Source organism: Erythrolamprus reginae, chromosome 2 (assembly GCF_031021105.1).
Source record: "Erythrolamprus reginae isolate rEryReg1 chromosome 2, rEryReg1.hap1, whole genome shotgun sequence".
NCBI classification, from domain to species: Eukaryota; Metazoa; Chordata; class Lepidosauria; order Squamata; family Dipsadidae; genus Erythrolamprus; species Erythrolamprus reginae.
Window position 1 is genome coordinate 314938402 of NC_091951.1, and position 27600 is coordinate 314966001.

Sequence of the window (27600 nt, forward strand, 5' to 3'; positions counted from 1 at the left end):
ATGGTTTTAAAAAGTATATATGGCTGTAAAAAGTATTCTGCTACACTGGTATTTTATTAAACAATATAATACTACACCATTTGGTTCAGAATACTTTTTTCCTTGGTTTACCCCTCTAAAATCTAGTTGCGTCTTATACACCAAAAAACACAGTATACATTGCAATTGTAAACCAAACTAAAAATCTTTCACGGGAGAAATAATAACAAGCTTACAATAATATGGTTGCATGAATGTGCATGTGTACTCTTCTAAGTAGAGATGTGGAAATAATCACATTCAAATTGATTTTAAATATTGTCAGTACACACCTGCCATCATTAAAATGACTGTGATCAAGTCATTTCAGCTGTTCAGTAGGATTCGTCTGACATTACTCAGCTGCCTCTTACAACAAAACCTATGATCTGCAAAGAGCTTACAAAGTATCAAAGGGATCTTCTTGTTGTAACTATAAGTCAGGAGAAGGATACAAAAGCATTTCCAAGGCACTGGATATACCAAGAAACCCAGCGAAGACAACAAGAAGTAGAGAAAATATGGCACAGCGGTGATATTACCAAAGAATTGGATGTACTTACAGAATTGATGAAAAAACAAGAAGAAAACTGGTCTGAGAAGCTGCCAAGAAGTCTACAATAATATTAAAGGAGCTGCAGAATTTTCTGGCAACTATTGGTTGTATACTATGGTACATGTGATAACAGTGTTAAGCTAAAGCTTAGTGGTGGCAACAGTATCCTTCGGGGCTGCTTTTCTTCAGCAGGAACTGCTGCCTTAGTCAAGGCATAGGAATTATGAAGAATTTAAAATATCGGTAAATTTGGGCACAAAACCTTCAGGCCTCTGTTAAAATATTGAAGATGAAGAGGAATTTCAACAGCACAGTGATCCTAAGCAAATCAACAAAAGAATGGGTTCATGAGTAGAAGATCAAAGTTTTGGAATGGCTTCAAAAGGCACTTCAACAAAGTATTAGTTTAAGGGTGTGCACACTTATACAACCATGTTATTTTTTTCTCCTTAAAAGATTTGTTTGCTTTTCAATTGAATTGTACAGCTTATATGTTACATTACAGCTGGAAATTTTTTTTGAAGTGATTTATCTTGGTTTGATTTTTTTTACTTCTCAAAACCCTGGCATTTTAACAGGGAGATACAGACTTTTTATATCCTGTTTGTGTGTGTGTGTGTGTGTGTGTGTGTGTGTGTGTGTGTGTGTGTGTGCAATTCCTGGCAGAGGGTTTGAACTCCATACAATATCAGCTGATGAGTCCCAATAAGGGGGCAAAACTGGGACTGTATAGAAATAGCTAAAAGCATTCAAGACAGAAATTTATACTAGGTTCTTGATTTGTAGATCTGTGTTGTGCTTAAATCAAAATATTCATTATTTCTCTAAATGTACCCTGCTTACTGATTTTGTTGTTTTCAGCCATCTGTGCACCTGCTTATAGAGGCCATATACACATACCCTACTTTTCCTGTCACATCTGAGGTAAATCTTCCTGAATCTTGGTCATTTTAAGACAAATTTCTGTCAGGCTGAAGCCATCATTTTGAGTTAGAGACTTTGGCCCTCCACAAGTAGAATAGTACTACTGTGGGAAATGGGGAGGGGTGGTTGCATGAGAAGGGAAAATACTAGCCACAACAAATTATTTCCAGAGAGATTCAAGGTCAGCCTTTGTTCAGCACCAGCCAGAAGTACAGGGGAGAATTGTGGACGTTGAGAGAACCGGAGTGGTCCATGTGATGAACGTGTGGGTGTGGGGACGAGGGATGAACCTTAACTTGGGTGGAGAACTGTAGGAAAATTTAATACTTCGCAACCAACATGATTCTGTCAATAAATTGGAACTTGGAAGAATGCCAAGATTCAGACTCTGATTTATGCTAATTGGAACACTGACAATTTCTTAGATTCATTTATTAAGATGAAGTTTCTTTGAATGATTTAAAACACTTCCCAGATTTTGCTCCACTTGGACTAGACTGCCATTTATGAGATAAGATGTCAACTGATTCTCCTATTAATCTTAACTATGCATAACTGATCTCACTACTGTCTACTAGGCTACATAGGTGTTGACCATTTCTCCCCATCTTCTCAAGTTAAAATTATTATACAAAAGAGAGTTTTAATGTGCTGAACACTTTATTGAAATAGCTGCATATTTAGGAATATATTAATTAACAAATTATAATCTATTAATAATTTTAGAACTTTGGGTGCTTTGAATATTCAAAAGCAAGGAAGCAATTTTATAGGTAACATTTATAGAATGTGTACATCTTACAAAGAAACTAAATCTGTGCCTTTTCAGTAAAGAGAGATAAAATTTAATATTCAATGTTAATATTCAATACAATGATTTTAAAACTTCCCTCTATTGTTCTTTCCTTTATCCTTCCCTCTCAGTCCAATAAAATAGCCAGAAAACAGAATTATGAGAACTGTATCCTGTCTCTAAGGAGATAATTTTACACATCAATGTATGATACTCCATCAGTTATGAGGTAATTTCACAAGGGCTTTGAGTTGTTTCTCAGTTGTAAGAATGGCTGCCTATTCTAATATTATGCAGACCAATGATGAATGCTAATCTTTTGTTTGCTTTAACAATGATTTGTTGAATGAGCAAAAAGAAAGAAAAGAAACCCATGGTGAGATGTGCAAACAAGCAACCATGGTTTGTATAGACAGGTTTTGATTTGATCCATTTCTTTTTTGCAGCTGTTATTTCCTTATATTTTAGTGGATTAGTTAGATATTCAGGTAGGATACACAAACAAAGCAAGAAACCACAGACAAAACCCGAGTTTCTATTTACACATCATACTGAAAAGTTATTTAGGATTTAACAGGCAGGGCTGGATTTAAGTTAAGACTGAATAAATACTTGTCTAGGGTGCCAAAACTTAGGGAGTGCCAATGCCAACTCTCCTTCTGAATCATTCCAAAAATGCAAATCTTCACAATGGCAGGTGGTGGATTACCAGTCAATGTAGCTGAGGGATGCCCTATATTTATTTATTTATTTATTTATTATTTATTATTTGGATTTGTATGCCGCCCCTCTCCGAAGACTCGGGGCGGCTCACAACAAGTGAAAAGCAATCCAATACATAATCCAATTAATTAAAATATTGAAAAATTAAAAAAAAACCCCATATACTAAAATACATACACACAAGCATACCATATATAAATTCAACGTGCCCAGGGGGAGATGTTTAGTTTCCCCATGCCTGACGGCAAAGGTGGGTTTTGAGGAGTTTGCGGAAGGCAGGAAGAGTAGGGGCAGTTCTGATCTCCGGGGGGAGTTGGTTCCAGAGAGTCGGTGCCGCCACAGAGAAGGCTCTCCCCCTGGGGCCTGCCAACCGACATTGTTTAGTTGACGGGACCCGGAGGAGGCCCACTCTGTGGGACCTAATCAGTCGCTGGGATTCGTGCGGCAGAAGGCGGTCTCGGAGATATACTGGTCCGATGCCATGAAGGGCTTTAAAGGTCATAACCAACACTTTGAATTGTGACCGGAAATTGATCGGCAGCCAATGCAGATTGCGGAGTGATGGTGAAACATGGGCATACCTAGGTAAGCCCATGACTGCTCTCGCAGCTGCATTCTGCACGATCTGAAGTTTCCGAACACTTTTCAAAGGTAGCCCCATGTAGAGAGCACTACAGTAGTCGAACCTCGAGGTGATGAGGGCATGAGTGACTGTGAGCAATGAGTCCCGGTCCAGATAGGGCCGCAACTGGTGCACCAGGCGGACCTGGGCAAACGCCCCCCTCGCCACAGCTGAAAGGTGGTTCTCTAATGTGAGCTGTGGATCGAGGAGGATGCCCAAGTTGCGGACCCTCTCTGAGGGGGTCAATAATTCCCCCCCCCCCAGGGTAATGGACGGACAGATGGGATTGTCCTTGGGAGGCAAAACCCACAGCCACTCCGTCTTATCCGGGTTGAGCTTGAGTCTGTTGACACCCATCCAGGCCCCAACAGCCTCCAGGCACCGGCACATCACTTCTACTGCTTCGTTGACTGGGCAACGAAGCCAGCTATATCTCGAGCCAGCATTGACAACACCTCACTGGTAATCAGAATTAATGGCTAGAATGAAGAAGGCAGCCCAAACTATATGAAGGGCACCAAATTAGATAGTTTTAGTTTGGTCTTTCAAATGATTGACAACTTAAATTATCTCCAAAATGAATTCTAAGCCTGTGAATAGGGCAAAGAAATATGGGAAGGCACTTTAAAACTGGTTATACATGGTGGCTTTGCAGAAACTTTTAAAATCAAATTTAATTTATCTTCTAGTACAGCCTACAAAACAATTATAATAGTCATCCACTAATGTCCATTACCTGGCCTGTTTCTTTGATATACTGTATTAGCCAAATCTGGATAAAATTGCTGTTTTGTAATCTAACAGGAAGACCAGCGGTTTCCAAGACACCTATTTTTCAAGGAGATTGCAACTTTATTTAAAAACAGAATTCTCTCTTCCTAGGTCAATCAATTTATTGACAAATAATATTTTCATCTTGCCTGGAAAAATCTTTATTTCTTATGTCCACCAGACTAATGATGCAAGGCACCAGTTTGGAACTCAGTCTCATTAACTGAGGAAGAAAGCTAGAAAAGAACTGTACGGTATCAGTACATTGATAACTGCAGAATTTCAGGGTTCCACAAGATCTCTTCTTCAGTTGATTTATATATAATTTAAATTTTGCCTTGCAATATTCTTTAAACTTTTAAATAATCTTTTATCAAAATTCCTAGCACTTTTAAAAATATTTATTTTATTCAGAAAGTTAAGATAAAATACAAACTCCAAAAAAAAGGAAAAAGAAATTTTACAAAAGCAAAACAAACATAGACAAAACATTATAAAAGAAAAAAAAGTGCATTAAATAAGACAAAAGGCAAAAACACATATACTCATATTATCCCCTCTAGTTGATATATTGGAACAATATGAGTCGTCCCTCCCCCAATTGAAGCAGGCGCAAAATGTATAAACTTCTTCCTCTATTTGCAACCAATTTCACCTTTCACCTCTCTAATATAAAGACAAAGTAATCAACAGCTGAAACAAAAGCAAAATTCTCTATTAACAATTTATTATTGTATTTAATCTATGATTGCCTACAATGGTTTCTACCACAAATCACCACACTCATTATGTATGATCCGCCTGGGATAACATAACCTCATTTGATTCTTAATAATAAAACTTCCATTTGAGATTTTGGTTGAAAAATATCAAAATAATCGTGTCTTATTTTCCCAAATCATAAACCTTTCTTGTTGATTTATTTCCCCTGAAAAGTCCAACCCAAATTGTTTTCCAGATAGAGTAAGTCCATTCACAATCACCATCAATCTTAAAAAAGTCCAGTTCATCACTAATTTATTCAGTTAACTACAAATCTGTAGAATCTATATCCCCTTCAACCATCTCCAATGAACCTGAAGTTTTCATATTATGATCTGCCTCCTTTAAATCTTTAAACAGCCATTTAGAAACCATTTAGATTCCAATCCAATCCAGTTCTGAATTTGATTTGGCTCAAGGGTGGGTTCTAACTTACCCCACTGCCAGTTGGCTTCTTCCTGCGCCATGTGGCCATGCGTCATGGGCGTGAGCTTGCTTTGCATGCACATGCATAGCACCAAAAAATCCAAAAAGAAACCCCCCCCCTCAAAAAAAAGCCAAAACCAAGATGGCAATGCATGTGGAGTGCCAGAAACTGGAGTGCATGCTCAGAAGAAAAAAAACCCAAAATTAAAAGAACAAATTCAAAAATAAATAAATAAATAAATAAATAAAGAGCTGATAGATAAATTAGTGAAGATTGGACTTAATCCCTGGATAGTTCAATGGATTTGCAGCTGGCTGAAGCGTAGACATCAGAGAGTTATTGTTAATGGCGAGTATTCTGAGCAGAGTCAGGTTACAAGCGGTGTGCCACAAGGATCTGTTCTGGGTCCTATTCTTTTTAATATATTTGTGAGTGACATAGGGGAAGGTTTGGTAGGGAAGGTTTGCCTATTTGCCGATGACTCTAAAGTGTGCAATAGGGTTGATATTCCTGGAGGCGTCTGTAATATGGTAAATGATTTAGCTTTACTAGATAAATGGTCTAAGCAATGGAAACTGCAGTTTAATGTTTCCAAATGTAAAATAATGCACTTGGGGGAAAGGAATCCTCAATCTGAGTATTGTATTGGCAGTTCAGTGTTGGCAAATACTTCAAAAGAAAAGGATTTAGGGGTAGTGATTTCTGACAGTCTCAAAATGGGTGAACAGTGCAGTCAGGCGGTAGGGAAAGCAAGTAGGATGCTTGGCTGCATAGCTAGAGGTATAACAAGCAGGAAGAGGGAGATTATGATCCCACTATATAGAATGCTGGTGAGACCACATTTGGAATACTGTGTTCAGTTCTGGAGACCTCACCTACAAAAAGATATTGACAAAATTGAACGGGTCCAAAGACGGGCTACAAGAATGGTGGAAGATCTTAAGCATAAAACGTATCAGGAAAGACTTAATGAACTCAATCTGTATAGTCTGGAGGACAGAAGGAAAAGGGGGGACATGATCGAAACATTTAAATATACAGTATTAAAGGGTTAAATAAGGTCCAGGAGGGAAGTGTTTTTAATAGGAAAGTGAACACAAGAACAAGGGGACACAATCTGAAGTTAGTTGGGGGAAAGATCAAAAGCAACATGAGAAAATATTATTTTACTGAAAGAGTAGTAGATCCTTGGAACAAACTTCCAGCAGATGTGGTAGATAAATCCACAGTAACTGAATTTAAACATGCCTGGGATAAACATATATCCATCCTAAGATAAAATACAGAAAATAGTATAAGGGCAGACTAGATGGACCATGAGGTCTTTTTCTGCCGTCAGACTTCTATGTTTCTATAAAAAAGATGGTGGCATTCCTGGATTGGCACCGACAGAATCGGTTCACTGGTTCACTGGTGATGTCATGATGTCTGGTGATGGGTGAAATGGTTCAAACCTGAAAGATCCCAACTCTGGTTTGGCTAAACTTGCTTGTGTCTGGATATCCTCTTTAAGTTGTTTTAAAACCCTTGTAATTTCATCCAAGTTTTTACCAAAGTTTTCACTTTGAACTTGTATGTTATAAAGCATTTTTTTCAGTTTTCCCAGAGGACTTTATCTGTAGCTTGTACAATGTTTGCATTTTCAATATAGCCCTGTAACTGGGCATTCAGAATGAGACATGAACAGTTCCTTTCCAACAAAGTAGTCATGGAGAATATTGAGATAATATTTCTCACAATAAAGGATGGAAAGAATTTCCATGAAGCATTAAAAAATTAAGACTAGAGGGGGGTTTTTAAGTAAAGAAAATGTGAAATCCCTGTAGTGAAAATCCATTGCAAATGAAAATCCAAACAGGTCACTTGCACTACCCAGGAAATATCTGTTGACTTCCATACGGAAAGGCGAAAGTACTTCAGAACAGCAGTAGAACAGTGAAAAACATTAAAGAATTCACATTAAAGTCCAGCAACTGGTTAAAATAAATTAGCCTTCAACCAAGAGAAAAATCAAGATAGAAAAAAAAAATTCAAATAGCGCAGCTAAAACCCAAACATACTTTTTAAAAAATGAACAGCTGAGAGAAAGGGCAGAGACACAAATCTCCAACCATCCATATTGGGAATTGCTCTTCTCAGAAGGGTCCACAGTCATCTGAGGATCATCTTGGGTTGTTTCTATCAGCTTCCATTCAGACCTAGAGGGCCAGCTGCCAAAGAACCCACTTTGGCAGCAAAATCAGCTGTTTGTCAATATAAAATCCACCTGCTGCTCAAACTGGCATCTTTAGGGAATATGCTCCTAACACTTTTTTAAAAATCCATAAAATTTGGAGAGTACTCCTTCATTTCAATATAGAACTATGTTTTGGAATGGTACTATATACGGTAGATAAATGATATTAAATAACCTTAAAACAACAAAACAACATAACTGGCATGATGCCTGGTGAGATAAGTGTATGCATCCTTTTTTTAAAAAATGTCTTTCTATGCAGTGATACTGATTTATTTGCATGTAAATGTATGCAAATTTAAAACTCATCGCTCAATTAAATGTCTTTAATCAGGTCATAGACATATTTAAAATTAATAAACTTTCAGTGTATATTTATTTGTTCAAGACTGATAGCAATAGCACTTAGACTTATATACCACTTCACAGTGTTTTACAGCTCTTTCTCTGAGTAGTTTATAGAGTCAGCCTAGTGCCCCCAATAATCTGGGTCCTCATTTTATTGAAGGATTGAAGACTGAGTCAACCTTGAGCCTGTTCAGATTTGAACTGCCAAATTGCAGGTAACTGGCAGTCTGCAGAAGTAGCTTGTGGCACTGCATTCTAACCATTGTGCCACCATGGCTCACGATTTCATGTAATAAGAATTGAAAAATGCTTACTAATCAATAAAAGAATTATGAAAAGTATATTAAAATGTACATTAAAATGTATTAAAAATTATGAGGCTCAACTTACAATCAGTAACTTCTAAAAACAAAACTCTCATTCATTTTAATCCAGCGAACAGAGAAACATTTGAAATTTGTAAAGCAATGTATGAAGTTACAGCAAGCTATCATGGCAATAGCACTTAGACATATACCACTCCATAGTGCTTTATAGCACTTTCCGAGTGGATTACAAATGCAAGCATTTGGCTGTAGGCAGTGTTAGCCGGTAATACCCCATTCTAACTATGGCTCCTGCTTATCATACACTGCTTATATGGCTCTATGTCTGATGAAAATAGCAATTTACCCACGGAATAGAAATAATGGCAAAATATGCTATTTTCAAACATTTATAAAATATCAATTGAGGGGTATATTTTTTTCTAGAAAGCTGAGTGCATACAAATAAATCTGCCTACATTTTATTTATTTTATTTTATTAAATTTATCCAGCTGACTGGCATGACTTTAGGTAACAGATAATAAAGAATTAAAACAAATCTTAAATAACCTTTAAAACAATTAACATACAAAAATAAGTAAGATTATAAGCATGCGAAATCATTTCTCCCCAGGCTGCGGAAAAACTGTCCTCCATGAAACAGCTCTCCATGGTGCCCAAAATGGTGTGTGTTTGTGTGCGTGCGTGCGTGAGTGTGTGGGCTGCCTTAATATAGAATGCACATGATTATAACTGTAAAACCTTGAAGGGCAGAATGTTATCTTAGCCTGATTCTGTGAATCACATATAGAAAGTGTAGAAGACCTGTGCATTGCAGTTATTGACCTTTTTGCTGCCCATAATAGAGCAGTTGATACTGCATTTTTATTCTCAAGTTAGCAGATCAAGGAGGCAATCATAACGACAGAACAAAAACAGCTTTTATGTTATACTGTTCCCAAGGCAAGCCAGCAGTAGCATGTGAAGTCATCATCTGATCATTAACACATAAATACTTCCTGATACATTAGCACAACCAAATAGCACCACCAATAATTCAATAACAGTTATGCTTTTGTTGTCCAAACGTTAATCATGCTTCAGATATCTTTATCAAATGTCTCTTGAAACATACTGAAGATTTAAAACAAAAATTAGCCCTATTCGATACAAGTTTAAACGTCTCATTTTTTAAATAGTTTGCATTTACAATTATAGCTCATTTGTTGCTTTAATTTTATAGTTTAAAAAAGAAAAGTTGTCTCTTTACACTGTAAAATATGTCTATAAGCATCTTTTTTCCAGATATATATTTCAAAAACTTGGTTTACATGAAATATTTTCTATAGTCAGTTTCAAAATTATTACCATTTTGTCCAATGCGAGATTAAATCAATTTGTTGTGGAAACCATTATTGAGAAATATATTAAATGCATCACTGAGGAAGGCTAATAAACCTTTAAGAAAACACTTACTGTGATGACAGCCTTACTCAAACAGATTGAGCCTCTGCAGCCATATTCCGTTTCATCTTCAGATTTGTAATAACTTAGAGTGTTGTTTTTCAATACCACCCAGCGGTCCTGCCATCCATGGATGTAGTTGGTCCACTAAAAAGAATAAATATATACTTTTGAATAAAGCAAAATAATGAGCATATTTTTATATGGCACTATGCTAGATTTTCTTATTTTCTTATATACTTTACTAAATATAATTTAATTTAATAAAATGAATCCTATTTATTCTAAAGGAATGTAACTGCCAACTCCGAGTCTACGGAGAGGGGCAGCATACAAATCCAATAAATAAATAAATAAATAAATGTAATATATGAAAAATAACAATTATAAATAATTGTAAAATATTCTTGAACCTTTAGAGAAAATGAAAACTTTTGTAAGAATTCTAAATAAATTCTAAATATTTCCAAGAAGTATTAAAAAATCACCAATATTACTAAAAACCTTCACATCAATAAGGACCCAGATCTGCTGAATTTGACAATGAATTCCAGATAATTATATCACTACAATAATGACATTATTACCTCATATATTTTATATTTCTATAAACCGGTTGGGGATCATAACATTTCTAACCCAACATTGGATTAGAACAGGGATGTCAAACTTACATTGTCATGACGGTATCATGTAAAGAATTGGGATTCAGACCCACTCCCCCCGTATTATCTAAATACTGTATACTATTAGTATAGCACAACTATTACTATCAACAGTACAACTTCTAGAATAATTATTGTTACCAACAGCAATCTTAAAATAAATTTGTACATTAAAATAAAAGGAATATTTTCAGTTTCCAGGAAGTGATATTACAAGAATTTTGCAACTGACTTTTGCAAGCAAATTTCTAATAAATATATACTGTGAATAAAGAATGGGTTCTTAGCTAAATTGAGAGCCTGTGAAAAGAAGAAAAAAGAAAAGCCCTTCTAGTAGGGGTGACTTAAGAAATAAACTTAAAGATGAATATACATTACCACAGAAGTTATGACTTGCAATATTTGTGGTATACTTGTGTTCTTCCCTAAAACTACCTTGGAAGCTATTACGTGCAAACTTATAACAGAGCTTTTTGGGGAAAAAACAAAAATTAGGGACACGTGGCTTTAGTTCATAAATGCCAGATATCATGCCAGGTTTTGTAATACATTTCTATTCTTTAGATACTTAACCCAATATTCATGTGACTTGCTCACAGTGTCAACATAGCTAAATAAGTTTATTGCAGATAAAAGTCTTGCATCCAATCTTAAAGATATATCTGCTACAGGATTTAAAGCACAGCTTTTTCTTCTTGCTTTTTTCGCTCACAGAAATTGAAATTTTTAATGGAAGTGTGTTCACTCACTTTCCAGTCTTGAGATTAGGGCCCACCTATATAACATTTATATACCGTAATTAATGGTTCTATCCTATCTATGAACCATTCACTCATATTTTGACAGTTTCGGCCTTAAAGAGAACAAAAATGCATTCAATCTGATAAAGGAAATGTAAAGAAAGAAGCTATTCTCAGCAAGAAAAAATAAACAGTTGAATGCCATGATGGCGAACCTATGGCACGTGTGCAACAGGTGGTATGCAATGCCCTCTGTGAGTATGCGAGGCATTGCCCAAGTTGAGCTCTGCCAAGCATGCGTGTGTGCCTCCTGCCAGCCAGCTGGCCATTGGGTCTCTGTCATGCATGCACATGGGCCATGTGAGAGGGGTCACATGTACGTATGTGTACACAGGGTGCATGTGTGGAGCGGGGGTGCATGTGGGGGGTCACATATATGTGATTGATGGCCCCTCATGCATACATGGTCACACATGCATGCAAGGGGGGCTCATTGCATTTTGGGGGTTTGTTTGCAGGTGTGCTTAGGGCACTCCATCTGGAAAAGGTTAGCCATCACTGGTCTAGTCTAGTGGATGAAAACTGCACTCGTAGGACTCAACATGAACTCTTGGTCTTTCCTAGAAAAAAGAGATCTTAATTCTTCTAGAGAAAATATTATAATCTGCTGAGACAAGAAACTGAATCCCTTAAAAACAAATAGGACACTGTTGTGTTCTGCAAGAAAGCAAGGATAAGAGCTGTAGAAATTGCTGACTATGGTGAGGGAGTTGTACCAGCATCAGGACCATTAGCTCATGAAGTGTGGTATCTGCCTGGATCATAGAATAGGAATGTTCATAAGACTCATCAATTCCACTGAAATTTATTCTGTCCCCTTAATCAATCTCTGAATAAATTACATTGCAAAATAACTCATGTCCCCATAACTGTGAAGACCAGAGAACCTGGAGGCTTCCGATTCATGCAAGATGAAAAACTGTGCAAAAGGTGTTGATAGGATATTTCTGAGATTTAAGATCTGAGGTTCTCTCTCAGGCTGGAGTCAAATGATAAACAATTTAAAGTACAACATTTATAAGGCAAAGAAATGATACTGAATATGAGGAAATTCTATTTATTAGGTCCATACTTAATAGCTTAATTTATCAGGAAAAGAAATGGTACTGAATATGAGGAAATTCTACTTATTAAGTCCATACTTAATAGCTTAAGTGGAAAGTAGTTATTCTCCACAGCAACTGAAAGCAGCAGCAGCAGCAGCAGCAATTTTTGGAGCATAAGATGCACCCTTATTTTGGGGGGAGGAAAGTAGGGAAAAACATCTGCCTATCAGATGTTCATCTGGCTAGCATCCTTAATCTGGTCAGCTTTGGTACATTATGTTATCCCCTGGTTAGGGCTTTAAAAAAAATTATCCGGAGAGAGTAACAATGAAAGAACTTGCAAGCAGATAAGACCTGGGAACATTGTTAACAGCTTGTTAGGGCTGGAAAGAAACATTCTGAGCAAGTAGAGCAATGAAAAAAAAACCCTGAAAAGACTTAGGGCTTGGAAAACATTCTTCGCAGAGAGAAACAATAAAAGAGCCTGCAAGGTAAGAGCTGGAAAGATTGTTTGCAGCTAATTAGGGCTGGGGAAAAAAGCTTCGAAAAAAGTTACATTCAGAGTATAAGACGCACCCCAATTTTTAGCCTCTTTTAGGGAGGAAAAAGGTGCGTCTTATACTCCCAAAAATAGGTAATCAAGGGGAGAACCAATTTAGAAATGAGAATGTTCCTGACAGAAAAATTAATCAGTGGAACGGTGTGCCTTCAGAAATTGTGGGTGCTTTTTCACTAGAGATTTTAAATAAGAGTTTAAACAACCACTTGTCTGAAATGGAATAGGGTCTCCTGCTTGAGGAGAGGACTGGATGAGAAAACCTCTAAGATCCCTTCCAACTCTGTTATTCTGTTATTTTATGGTTGAAACCTAGGCTGTGCACACATGTTCTGATGTCTGAGAGATTACTGGACTGAAGAAGAAGCAGGTCCTGAGGTCATGTTGATTAAAATTAAGCATCTTTAAAAAGCAACTCTTCTCTTTTTCTTTTTCTATATATATTTAAATCTTTGATCTTATGTTATGTAAGGCAATGCATACAACATTTAAAATTCTGAATACGCTAGTAGTGCTCTTTCCAAGGAAAGATTCTATCCTATAGGAATCTTCAGAGACCCATGTGAGTCCAATCTCTGTGTGTCCACACACCAATTATAAGAATAATTTGGAAGTATCTAAGTACAAAGGAAATAGAGTTTTACCTGTAGCTAAAGTTCAGCAGAAAGGCAGTGTTTGTAGTCTAAGTCAAGGTTCATAGCAAGCTTCACAATAAGACAGAGCACCATATAAGTAGTCATATGGAATTCTAGTTCTAATACCAGATTGTACTGATGGGAATTGTATTGGGAATTGCCAGCTTTAGCATAGCTGATATTGAACCACCCTGATTTTCAGAATGAAGTAGCCCTGGAATAGACCTCCTTGTGTCCAATGCTTCTCTATAAATGGAGAACTCTCCTCTAACTTCCTGTTTTCTAACTTTTCACACAGAGCTTCACTGAATTATACACACCAGGAGGACTGGTTCCTAACACCTCCATTGCAATGGACTACATTAGACTGTAATAGACTGAATCCTTAATAATATAAGATAAACACTGTGGGTAACACATGTAGTATATAAAAATATTCTTTGAACAATTGTTTGTCTAATATTTTTGAAGTGCCTTTTCTGCAATGGTCCCTGCCTGTTGCACATTCTGCCACTGGAAGGAACATGTGCCCCCAGCCTTTTGGCTTTAAAACCTGGTTTTGCTACCTGGTTTGTGGCCCTGATGGTTGTGCTCTTTGCTGGAGGTGGCTGATGGGATAAGAGAAAAAGCCCTACCCCTGTGCAGTCTGTCCCCCCAGATTTTAGTTCTTATTTAAGTAACAATAGATGGGAATACTTGTAGCTTATGGTTTAACTGATGCTCTTTGGGATTGGTGGTTTTTTACAGACACTTCATTACCCAACATTGGACTGATGTTATCTATTTGGGTAATGAAACATCTCTAAGGCGGCAATCAATCTCAGAACACCAAGGATCCCACAATCTTATTTAACTCTTAATTTCAACTATTTTTATATTTATCTTTTTATCATTTTGCAAGCTGTCCAGAGTCGGCTTATTGATGAGATGGGTAGCATATGAATTTAATGCAAGAAACATCTGAAAAACACAGAGAAGTGGAATACAAAGTGTGCAGCAGAGCAATAAGCAAGAATCTTTCTTTAAAAAAAGTTTCCCTCTAATAACAAAGCACATTCAGTATGCCATTGGTTTGCATAAGAGAGGGGAATAGGACTCTGGTCCTCTGCTCATAAATCATCAATATCTTTTATATTATGAGGTCATAACAATTAATAACGGAAGAAAACAGTTTTCTGTAGGCCTATTATGTTGGACTTTTGAGATTATGATTATAAAGGCAAGAACTTTCTCTTTTAATTAATCTAGGAAATAGTTTGGTTAAGAAAAGGTTTAGGAAAGCTCCTACCTCTATTACATGTGGATCGTTCAGTAGCAAAATAGACTTGCCCACCCACATGCTTCACCAGACAGGACACACTCCATGTTCTTCTTTTAAAAAGTCTTATCATCTTATGGGACGTAGAAAGCATATATTTTCCATGGTTGTCCCTGGTCTCTGGAATAATGATCCTATACCCAATGTATGACAGGATCCAAACCCAACATTCCTTATCTTTGGGAAAGCACTTAGGACCCCTGGCTCTTCTCTCAAGTGTGAAGGGTTGGTTGAGTGGCAGTCTGCTTCTGAGGTTTGTTTTGCCCTGTACTTGGTTGCCATTTTACATTTTAGCTTTTGTATTTATATATTGTTTGTTGTAATTTTTATTTAAGTTATACACTGCTCAGTTGGGCGCCCTTATATATCTTGAAATAAATAAAATTATAATGTAAATATTTGGTGTCACAAGCTAATACAACTATGGGATAAAGTTGATATAAAGGGCTTAAGAGAGTTTAGATGATCAAGAACTTTCCTTTCCAGAAATATCATTTTAGAATTTAATTACTATACCAAATAGATTATAACTGTATCTTCAAAGAAATATCATGAATGAATATTGGATGACAAAATTGCAATTTTTTGTGATTTCTTTAAAATTTTATTAACTGGTAAGTATATTTAATGCATTGAGAAGAACAGCTTGTAAATATGTATAAATATTTATCTTAACTAAAGAGAAAAGGCACCATTACTGTATTATTCTGAATTATCTGCTCTGAACTTACTAAAAGGCAAACAAAAGTATTAATAAAAATATGGAAGACAACATGAATAGATAAGGCATTGTGAAGTTCTTGGAATACATACCGCAGTTCTTTCCATCCATTCTTTACAACTGCAGTCAAACCAAGCAGGTAGAAAAAGCAACAACTATGATGAGGCACATTTAAAATGTTGTGCTGATTTTGTCCACTTTTTAAAAATTCTACCTGTTCTTATGAGCTCAAGCTGTTATGCTGATTATCTTTTTTTATTTTATCCTTCAACTAACAACCTGAGAAATAAGATTAAGATGAATGACTTAAAGTAACTTGGAGAACTCCAACACCAAGTGTGGACATCAACCTGAGTTTCCTTGATCCCAGTCTAGTACATCACTCTTGTGTAAAGTCAGCTACACATTTCTAAGGACCATCTACAGTAAAATGCTATAACCTAATGAATAAACTTTTCAGCTTTTACTTGGACTTTGTGAGCTCTGAAAACAAAGGCATTCCCTTAAGATTTTTCTAATAATGCAACAGTGCTCCTTCTATTCACTGTTACACAAACTACATCTGAAAGAAAGCTTGTCTACATTTTTAAGAATATTTGAAGGAAACATAATTTCCTACATGTAGCAAATAATTGCACTAGCTACATTTTGTTTATACCAGGGCAATTCACAAGCCAGAGTTTCTAAAAATAAATTGTTTCCTAAACTATTTTCTACACTTTTAAAATAGGCAATTTCAGAGTTGCAACATTTTCTCTCTAGGATGACTTTCAGAAAATTTCCTTCAAACTATTCTCAACAGTAAATGACTTTATGGATACATCAATGTAGTTTTCTTGACAACAATACAGAACTCTTTGCCATTGCCTTTTCTGTTATTTTTTTTGTTCCAAACTTCTAATACAAGTGATCTTTAGCTAAGCAGCAACAATGCCCATTCCTTTCCATTTCAAAGCAAGAATTCACACTACAGATTAGAGAGCAGAGAGACTGAAATCTGAAAGGGAGAACTACTTCTACTACTACTATCTTCCAACCAGCCTCTTTTATGACACTATTTGATGCTTTGGCCAAAGGTCACAGAACTCTGGTCTTGATACTGCCACAAGCTGTTATGATTTGCCAATACACATGATTCTTCTTCCCCTTATTAAAACCAAAAGCAGAAAGAAATATTGGGATTTTTGTTGTTTCACAAGGGGGACAACCATGAAGCTAGCTTTTCCTTCACGCATCCACCAAGAAAATATGACCTGAGCAATCCTCAACAAAAGACGGACACCAAAATACACTGCTCAAAAAAATAAATAAAGTGAACACTCAAAGAACACATCCTAGATCTGAATGAATGAAATATTCTCATTGAATACTTTGTTCTGTGCAAAGATGAATGTGCTGACAACAAAATGTAATGTGTTGCTTCCTAAGTGGACAGTTTGATTTCACAGAAGTTTGATTTACTTGGATTATATTCTGTTGTTTAAGTGTTCCCCTTTTTTTAGCAGTATGTTTACTCATCCAAGCAATGGTTTAACAAGTGTGGTTTGCAACACTCTTCTCTCTACCAGGCACTTGCAGAGACAGGTGGAGAAGAAAAAATTTCTTCCTTTTAAGTTATTTTAGCAAGCAATAATAACAATAATAGTAATAATAGTAGTAATAATAGATAATAATAATAATAAGTGATAATAAGTGATAATAATAATAATAATAATAATAATAATAATAATAATAATAATAATAATAATGTGATGATAATAATAACAACAACAACAACAATAATAATCCCGGAATTTCCTCAGGGACAAGTGACATTTCAGCCAATGCACCGTTTCGGAGACAAGCCCCCCCCCTCGGATAAAAAGATCCTCAGCGTCTTCCCCCACCCCACCCCGACTGCGGCGACCAAGCGCTTCACCTCAAATATGTAACTCGCATTATACGTATTTGACACACACAAACCGGCTCCGGAGGTGGGCGGCGGAGGAAACGTGCGGGGGACCTCCCGTTGACTAAGGAAGCCAGTCCGACAGCAGGCCGCCGCCGCCGCCGCCTCCCCCAGGGCGGTGGGCACCCGTGAGGTGACTCAACGTCAGGCTCTCTCCATTGCCTGCCAGCGCTTCTTTCGCGGAAAGACAGAGAGAGAGCGCGTGAGGGTGCCACCCTTCCGCCACGGCCCCCAAATGCCTTCACGTAACCCAACCAACCACGGGAGGGGGAGAGAAACTGCCCCCCTCCCTCAGCAGCTCAGGTAAGGCAAAGTGGCGCCGCCTGAGGCAGAGACGGCCGTCCAAGCTGAGCCCGAGGAGCCATAGCAGCGAGGAAAGGGAAGCGACGGGGCTTTAAAATATATATACATATATATATATATATACCTTGCTGAGGACTCCACAGAGCTCAACAGGCGCCCCCGACTCTGTCTCGGGATCTTCTTCGGAGCCGGAGGAATGCCAGCTTTGGTTGTCCGACATGGAGGCGCTTCCCTCTCCGTTCTTTCGCAGAAACCGCCGAGGCTCTTCGCTCTCGCTCTCTACCTGGTTTTTAAAGACGCTGCTCCGGAGCCGCTACTGCTGCTACGTCGCCCCAGCCTAAGCCCACCTTCAGAGCCCTTCCGTCGGGCTGTCCCCTTCTGGCCACCGCCGGCACAGCAGCAGCAGTAGCAACAGCTCGCCGAGCTTCCCCTCACGCCCTTCCGCGCACGCCGGGTTAGCCCTGACCATGAGAGAAGCGGCCTTTTCAGCGGACCCCCCCCGCCCCAACCCCCCAAGCGCGCGTCTTCTTCGCCGCCTCAGCTCAGCTCAACCTTGTCGCGGCGGCGGCGGTTGTCGCAACTGGTACTACTACCTCGGCCGCCATTTTTCTCGCCGTTCCCCTCCTTTTTTTTTTTTTTAAACCAAGCCCTTTTAACGCTCCTCGCCAGACGGAGTTACAGAACGAGAGCATGATGGGAGTTGTAGTCGGCTGGCAGTGTTGGGCGGCGCAGCGCCTCCTGGGAAAGCGGGTGGGGCAGCGGGCGTTTAATCGTTTCTTTCCCTCTAAAATTCTCCGGGTTGTTGCGTTGGGTTTGCTTCCGCAAAGTGCCGGTGTCGCGTCTTTTCTCTCTGTTTTTTGAAAACACAATCGGTCGCCATCTTGGTGCGGCTTAATTATTGCGGAAACGGGGGCTGGCGAAGCTTCTTGGGACTGAGGTGTGTTGGGGAGCTTATGGCTGCGTTATGTGTCATTAGGAAGGAACTGGACTTGTGGGATTTCTTTTTTTTTTTTTGGCCGCCTTGGCATGGGTTTTAGATTTCCCCTACTATGCCATCCTTATAAGTAGAATAGTAGAATTCTTTATTGGACAAGTGTCATTAGACACACAAGGAATTTGTCTTTGGTGCACACGCTCTCAGTGTACATAAAAGAAAATACAGTATACTGTACATTTGTCAAGAATCATGAGGCACGACACTTAATGATTTTCATAGGGGTCAAATAAGCAATGAAGAAACAATATTAATAAAAATCTTAAGGATACAAGCAACAAGTTACTGTCATACAGTCATAAGTGGGAGGAAATGGGTGATAGGAATGATGAGAAAAAAACTAGTATTAATAGTAGTACAGACTTAGTAAAGAGTTTGACAGTGTTGAGGGAATTATTTGCTTATCAGAGTGATGGTGTTGGGGGGGGAAACTGTTCTTGTGTCTACTTGTCTTGGTCGGTAGCGATGTTTTGAGGGTAGGAGTTGGAACAATTTATGTCCAGGATATGAAGGGTCTGTAAATATTTTCACAGCCCTCTTTGACTCCCACAGTATACAGAAGGCATTTGGCAGCAATTGTTTTTTTCCCCCCAGTTCTGATTATCCTCTGAAGTCTGTGTTGGTCTTGTTGGGTTGCAGAACCAAACCAGACAGTTATAGAGGTGCAGATGACAGACTCAATGATTCCTTTGTAGAACTGTATCAGCAGCTCCTTGGGCAGTTTGAGCTTTCGGAGTTGGCGCGGAAAGAACATTCTTTGTTCTGCTTTTTTGATGATGTTATTGATGTTTGGTGACCATTTTAGATCTTGATATATGATAGAATCTAGAAATTTGAAGGTCTCTAGTGTTGATCCTGTGTTGTCTAGTATTGTGAAAGGTGGTAGGATGGGAGGATTTCTCCTAAAGTCCACCACCATTTCTACGGTTTTCAGTGTGTTCAGTTCTAGATTATTCCAGTTGCACCACGCAATTAAAACAAAGGAAGGACAATGAGGGTCCCCCCCCCCTAGCTGAAACAGCTATTTGAAAAATTATTTGGTGGAAGCATTGTGGATCTGGAAATATATTAAATGGGGAGAAAACAAGCTACATGTGTTGCTAGCTCCAAACAGGGAGTCAAAATTGCAAGTAATGCAAATTGACTCAAAAGGAAAAAGTTCTTTGGAACTTATCAAATCTTATAAAACATCAGAAACCTAAAAAAGATAATGTTACCCTGATCATGGAATGAGCAGAAATGGACATGTTGACCAGGAAATTAGAAGAGAAAGAGGACTCAGACTATTATAGGGTATGGGATAAATTTTATAATTGGTTAAAAAAGAGAAATGGCAAAGGAAGTGAAATTAAATAGAAAGCCTAAGAAGATTAATAATGGATAAAAGTATTTTTATTCGAAATGTAGACAAAAATAGGCAAGCATAAATATTAACAAAATAATGTAAAAATGTATATATCTCCGTTAGAGCTTCTGACAGAAATAGGATGTAAATATCCCGTGTGTGTTTTTTTGTGTTTGTCTTTTATGTGTGTTATTTTTTATTTTTTTTAAAAAAATAATAATGTTACCCTTGCTATACTGCATGTCACAGAAGCAAATTTATGGTTAATGTGTTGATCCTATGGCTATTTTTTTGTGTATGGATGTTTTGGCTTGGAGGAGACAAGGTTGAACATACTTCAGATAATAGAATTACTGGTAGTTTAAACTAGACAGAATTATAAAATGGAATCTTGTAGAAACACCCTATGTTTAGAATTGAAACATAGTTTTTTCACCCCAACGCTGTCCTCATTACTGTAAAAGTTCTTACTTTTGTAACAAATTTGGTTCCTGTTATTAAATAGAAGTCAAATACTTTTCATGGATAGCTTTAAGATTCTACTAGTAACTTTGGTGCAGAGCACAGATGGTTAATGGAGAGTAAGGATGCATAATGCCTCTTGTTGCAGTAGCTGTCTTTTCACAAATACTTCGTCATCAGTGTGTTAGGGATAAAGCACAAGGCTTATTTGACTGGTACTGCCAGGCACAATGTATATCAAACTTACTGCAATGAAATTACAACCCCTGTGAAATAAGATGTGAAAACCTAAGCTAGCCCCCCCCCCCTCCTCTCCAAATCTTGTTGGGCTTGTTAGAGCCAAATAAAATTACCCTGAAGACCTCCGCTTCTCATCCGTCTTCAGCTGTGGCCTGTATTCAATTAACATGTATCCTTCCTCAAACTCAGGCAATTCTGGGCAGCTTATATTAGTTTAAGAAACATAAGATAATAAAAATAAGCAAATTGTAAATAAGACCAACAATACATTGGGGAAAAGAATAGAACACAACTTGATCATGATCATAAACATGATCTATTACCAAGGAGTGAATCATAACTCATGTGCCTCAGGCCTGTTGAAAGATTTTAAAGATTTGCAAAAGCACAATTCATTTGAGGCTATAAAGCTATGTAGCCACAGAGCCTGTGAAAAAAAATTCAAGAGATTCTTTTCAGAATTCATTGTGATGGTTGCTTAAGTACAGATAGTCCTTGACTTAGAACTGTTCATTTAGTGACTCTTCAAAGTTACAAATTTATTTATTTATTTATTCGATTTTTATGCCACTCTTCTCCTTAGACTCAGGCAGGTTACAACATGTTAGCAATAGCACTTTTTAACAGAGCCAGCATATTGCCCCCACAGTCCGAGTCCTCATTTTATCAACCTCAGAAGGATGGAAGGCTGAGTCAACCTTGAGCTGGTGATGAGATTTGAACCGCTGACCTGCAGATCTAGCAGTCAGCTTCAGTGGCCTGCAGTACAGCACTCTACCCACTGCACCACCCCGGCTGTAATCTCAAATTACAATGGCACTAAAAAAAATAACATGTTTTTCACATGACATTGCAGGGGCCCCAGGATCACATGATCAAAATTCAGATCCTTGGCAACTGGTTCATATTTATGATGGCTGAACTATCCTGCTGTCATGTGATCACATTTTATGATCTCATCTTCTGACAAGCAAAGTCAGTGGGGAAGCTAAATTCACTTAACCAAGTTGCTAACTTAACAATTACCACGATTCATTTAGTAAGAACAGTGGCAAAATGAAACAAAATTCACAAACAGCTGTCTTGCTTAGCAACAGAAAATATGGCTCAATTGTAAGTTGAGGACTATTAACTCACCTTGAAATGTTGATGCAACATTATTTAAAGGATTCATTGGCTAATTCAAAAGAAATTTCATTTGGATGCAGCATCTTTGCTGCTAATCCTAATGGAAGGTCTGCACAAACCATAAAAAAATATACTTCAAAGTAGCTATATATGGTTGCTTTAAGGTTTCAGGAGGACTGGTTCAATCAACTAGTATGTTTTGTAAAGTAGATCCTTTGAATGCTTCCCACAGTCACATCACATGATGTCATATATGAATAGTTTTAGTAAACGCCCTGGCTCTGGACCAGCACTGGTCTGCGGCTTGACAGGATCTGGGCCATGCAAGTGTATGAAGCCCCCACCCCACCCTTGGAAAAACTGCCCTTTACAGAACTGGTTCTTGGTGCTGAGAAAGTGGGGGGGGGGGGCACTGAATTTGACCATGGCCATTATAGACAGGTGGCCATAGTTGAAAATGAAAGGTAGAAACTATATCAGCTCTTGATCTCATTTCAGCAAGATAGTTCTTATTTATGTGTTTTTAAAAATCCCAAACAAATGAAAATGTCTTATTTTAGGAAGGAGAACTAATGTGATGTGGTTTGACTACAGATTCTGAGGGAGTAAATATCAATTATATTTATTGTGCTTTTGCAATTATCTTCATTTTTATCCCTTGCAACATCTTATCCCTTTCTTTCTCTTTTTGTTCCTTATTGATCTCGGTTTTGTCCGTGCTTCAGCAGTTGCTTAAAATATCCATTCTGTGCCTGGCTGCATTTGATAAACCTCTTAAAGATATTGGCAAGTTGGTTTGAAAGTGTTCATTTCTGCCTTGAGGGAATTGGTGAGGTAGGTAGAAAACAAGTTGGATGAGTTAAATTAAGTTTCAGGAGATGGTGCAGTTTCTCTGAAAACTGCAATCCATCATGGAACAATGCTCAGGTAGCTTTGGCTACAAAGAAAAAATATTTCCAACTACAGCAATATTGTTTATGTTAGGGTTTCAAAGTCAATAGCATTAGTTTCAGTTAACATGCTTAAAAGATTACATAGGATGAAATCTGCATACTTTAAAGATTTATGTTTCTATTATATTTGAAATGTTCTTATATACTGTGTAACTGCAAATAAACATTACAGAAGACTGAATACAATTAGCCTTCAGCCTCCAATGCCATTGATCATGATATTTTTCTGGGCCATTTCAGGAATTGGGAATCGAAAATATAGCACTAGACTGATTTTCCTCCTTTCCCTAGAGCTGGTTCTGCCTTAGGACTCTTCCCCTGTCCCCACTCATTAAGATCTAAATGAAGATGCTAGATAAAATAATCAGATAACATGACTGAAATATCAGATCATTGATGATAACCAGTTGTATTCCTCTAACCTAGGCCAAAAAAAGGTGATGCCACTAGGACTTTTCCCGGTGCCCAGAGACTATGGGAGTTGGATAGGAGAGAATAAGATTTAGTTCAATTATAGCAAAACTAGTTAGTGGCTATGGGTTTTAAGGCCACGTGGTTCTGAAGATTTTGGTCACTGAGTATAATAAAGGTTTTGTTTCGATTTGGAGATTTTCTATTGTTAACTCTGCCTGTGTTACCAGTAGCCCTTGAGTTACAATCACAATTGAGCCCAACGTTTCTGCTATAAAGTGAGTTTTGCCCCATTTTATTATCTTTCTTGCCTCAGTTATTAAGTAAATCACAGTAGTTATTAAGTGAACCTGGCTTCCCCATTGACTTTGCTTGTCAGAAGAGGAGATCACATGACCTTGGGACATAGCAGTAGTCACAAATATGCACCAGTTGCTAAGAATCTGAATTTTGATCACATGATCATGGGCATGCTGCAAAGGTTGTAACTGAAAAGCAGTCATAAATCACTTTCTTCAGTAATGTTGCAATTTTAAAAATTCACTAAATGAACTGTTGTAAGTTGAAGACTACCTGTGTGCATTTTTACGGTCAGTGTTGGTGTGCAATTTTGGGCTCTCCCTAGCCTCACATCTCTTGTTGAAAAAGCAGATGACTTGCTATGGCTATTTCTAGGCTCCCAAATTATAGTTGTTTCTTTTTTTAAAAAATATTTTTTTTAAAAAATTTCTCCACAATTTTCATATATATATACTGCTGAAAAAAAATAAAGGAACACTCAAATAACACATCCTAGATCTGAATGAATGAAATATTCTCATTGAATACTTTGTTCTGTACAAAATTGAATGGGCACAACAGCATGTGAAAATGATTGTCAATCAGTGTTCCTTCCTAAGTGGAAGTTTGATTTCACAGAAGTTTGATTTTCTTGTAGTTATATTGTGTTGTTTAAGTGTTCCCTTTATTTTTTGTGTGCAGTGTATATCAATGCATACACCTTAGAATAAATCAATAATACACACAATTACTCCTTTTTATAATCATCTTATTCAAACAGTCCAACTTCATTGTTCCTTGTAGCAGAATATTAATTTATTTTGTTATTGGCAGACATGAACTTAACTTTATTAACTTTATTTTTCATGTCTTCAAAGGATTCTAATTCCAAGTGGTGTCAGCTATGATGCAGTAAAAGTGAACCGTCATGAATGAAAAATACTAGCCCAGACCAATGTGTCGGAGCGTGCACAACATGACTATTATTTTGAGACAACCCAGGAGCAAAATACAGTATACACAGGTTTGTTTTACAAAGAGTGGTTTATATACAAGGCTTCTATTTACATACATACATACACACACATGGTAGGCACATGCCAGATAAGCAAGCAATCTTCTACTCTACACTGAGAACTACAATGCGGATTGAACACAAGGAGGAGAGAGGTACATGAGAGTGGGAGACGCCTTCTCCTGTCCTCCCTTATATAGACAGCTTCTTAAAGCAACAATAACCCTGCTGACTGCTCAGTCTTAAAGCAGCTAGTCAGCTTTAAATCTTCATTACTCTGACAATGCCAATCTGAAACTTAAAGTTTTGGACTATTTAAGCAAATGATTGTTAGGATTTCTGCTTAATGAAGTCACAGATATGATTGCACTAAAAAAGGTTACAACATTATTACAGTAAGTTAAGGCCTAAGATAAAGCAAGCCTCGTAAACCTTCTACACAGGCAAGTTAATCACAACATACTGTACAGTATTTTTTCTGTATCTCCAGGAGCAGCAGGAGGTTGAAACTAACAAAACTAACAAAAACCAACATGACTCTTCTAACATTGCAAAGTAATTATTTTCCTTAACAACCAAGTTGCCGGTTCCAAGTATGGTCGCTAAATGAGAACTACCTGTAAACTATCATTTGTCATTTTGCTTTATGATTAAAAAAATGAAATCAATTATATAAATTAATTTTGCAGTCTAGGTGTCTAAACAGACATCCAAATAAGACTACCTGGTCGTGTGTGTTTTTTAAATTTACAGATTATCCATATTATTGTGTAACACAAAATTGGTACCCTGATAGTCTTGTAGTGTTGTTTTTAAACAGCCATGAAATTATCCAATGCCAGTGTCATCATCTGCCTAAACATTTCCTATAATAATTCCTATTTGAAATAATTTATGTCCAAAAGAAAGACACCAAGTGGCCATATATTAATATAGCCAAGCATCTGAATTTTGAACACATGATCATGGGGATGCTGCAAAGGTTATAATTGTGAAAAATTGTCATAAATAACATTTTTCATTTCTATTTTAACTTTGAAGATCAGTAAAAGAACTGTTGTAAGTCAAGGATTGCCTGTGTTATATTTTGGGTGCTACATTTCAATTAGGTGAATCCATCTTTCCAAAAAGATAACCCACAGACACAATAGACATGAATTGTTTCTGTTGAATTGTAATTGTCAATGTCTAGAAAAATATATATATGATGGCAAACTTTTATTTATTTATTTATTTATTTGTATATTTTTACAAATAACTCAACAGCAGTGAACACATCCAAAATTCATGCCTTCTGTTTTTCCTACACAACAATAACTCTGTGAGGTGGGTTGAGGAGAGAGTGTGACTGGTCCAAGATCATTTACTGTATTTTTCGGAGTACAAGACGCACCTTTTTCCTCCCTAAAAGAGGCTGAAAATTCAGGTGGGTCTTATACTCTGAATGTAGCTTTTTTAAGAGCTTTTTTTCCAACCCTAACTAGGTGCTAATGATCTTCCCAGCTCTTACCTTTCATTGTTACTCTCTGTCAAGAATGTTTTCCAAACCCTGTCTTTGTAGGTTTTTTTATTGCTGTACTTGCTCCAAATGTTTCTTTCCAGCCCTAACCAGGTGCTAATGATTTTTCCAGCTCTTACTGGCTTGTAAGCTCTTTCATTGTTACTCTCTACTTTTATTGTTACTCTCTGAATAAGATTTTTCCCCCTAACCAGGGGGATAAAATAATGTGCTGAAGCTGACCAGACTAAGGATGCTAGCCAGGTGAATATCTGGTAAACAGATTATTTTCCCTATTTTCCTCCCCAAAAACTAAGGTGCGTGTTACACTCCGAAATTTTTATTTTATTTTATTTTATTTTATTTTATTTTATTTTATTTATTTAGATAGATAGATAGATAGATAGATAGATAGATAGATAGATAGATAGATAGATAGATAGATAGATAGATTTGTATGCCACCCCTCTCCGCAGACTCGTGTCTGGATTCATAGCTAAAGTTATGCTATTGATATTGTATTGATAATTATTCCTTCTAAGTCCTCTTATTCTTGTTTTCATTTTTTGACACATCATTATAAAGATATTTATTATATACATGTATTTAAAACAACAAAAATTCCAACATGAAACCTTCTAGTTATAAGACAGAATTCTAAGCCGTCTAGTGGTGATGGCTTCCTATGTATCTGAAGATAATTTAACGGTTTAACCAAAAACATTGCTACTTTCCACTTGTTCGGTAAATGTTATTGCAACTATTAAGATTAATTAATAAGTGATAATAAATGAAAATAAGATGTAAACACGCTTTTCCCAGGTTCCCAAGTGAACATATTTCTGTTATTAAAAATAATGTAACATTGTTGGGTGCACATGTAGATAATTACGTTATATTATGATGATGTGAGAGTGTTAGCGATAGACTCTAAAACTATGTAGTTTTTCTTTTTCAGGGTAATAACTGAGAAACTGTTTGTTTGGGGTTGTACAATGGAAAATACAAACCAAGATAATGCTTCTTCCAGAGAAGGGTTACTTCTTAGGATGGGTCTTAATGATAACAAAGCTGGAATGCAAGGGCTGGATAAAGAGAAGATCAACAAAATCATAATGGAAGCCTCCAAGGTTTGTTTATAAGCTTTGTAAGCTTGTATTCAATAACAATCATATTTTAATTTATATACTCAGCCAACTTTAGATACAACTAATAATAGTGTATTTCAATATTATTCAGAATCAGTAGGACAGTTTAAATAATTGCTTTAAGACTGCAATTTTCTGGTCAGTACTTAAATTGGTACATTTATATCCTGAAGGTACAGGTCTAA

At 37.1% G+C, this 27600-nt stretch overlaps 2 protein-coding genes across 9 annotated transcripts in view; one reads left to right on the top strand and one right to left on the bottom strand.

Annotated features, from left to right (window-relative positions):
- Positions 1-18586, bottom strand: part of CERT1 (ceramide transporter 1) — a 77416-nt gene extending 58830 nt beyond the window's left edge. The window contains exons 1-2 of one of the 2 annotated variants that reach the window (XM_070743202.1): positions 18067-18586; positions 9963-10097 (exon numbers count right to left, since the gene is read on the bottom strand). In XM_070743202.1, coding sequence (XP_070599303.1) covers positions 9963-10097; positions 18067-18162 — 231 coding nt within the window. In that variant the 5' untranslated portion in view covers positions 18163-18586. The remainder of the gene's footprint in view (positions 1-9962; positions 10098-18066) is intronic. The other variant, XM_070743203.1, reaches the window with a different exon arrangement.
- The window catches only part of POLK (DNA polymerase kappa), a 35263-nt gene continuing 25270 nt past the window's right edge, over positions 17608-27600 (top strand). Inside the window, exons 1-4 of one of the 7 annotated variants that reach the window (XM_070743195.1) lie at positions 17661-17942; positions 24633-24778; positions 26036-26195; positions 27226-27397. In XM_070743195.1, the coding sequence (XP_070599296.1) occupies positions 27263-27397 (135 nt within the window). In that variant the 5' untranslated portion in view covers positions 17661-17942; positions 24633-24778; positions 26036-26195; positions 27226-27262. Of the gene's footprint in view, positions 17943-18762; positions 18880-24632; positions 24779-26035; positions 26196-27211; positions 27398-27600 lie in introns of those variants that run through there. The other 6 variants (XM_070743197.1, XM_070743196.1, XM_070743198.1 and 3 more) reach the window with 6 other exon arrangements.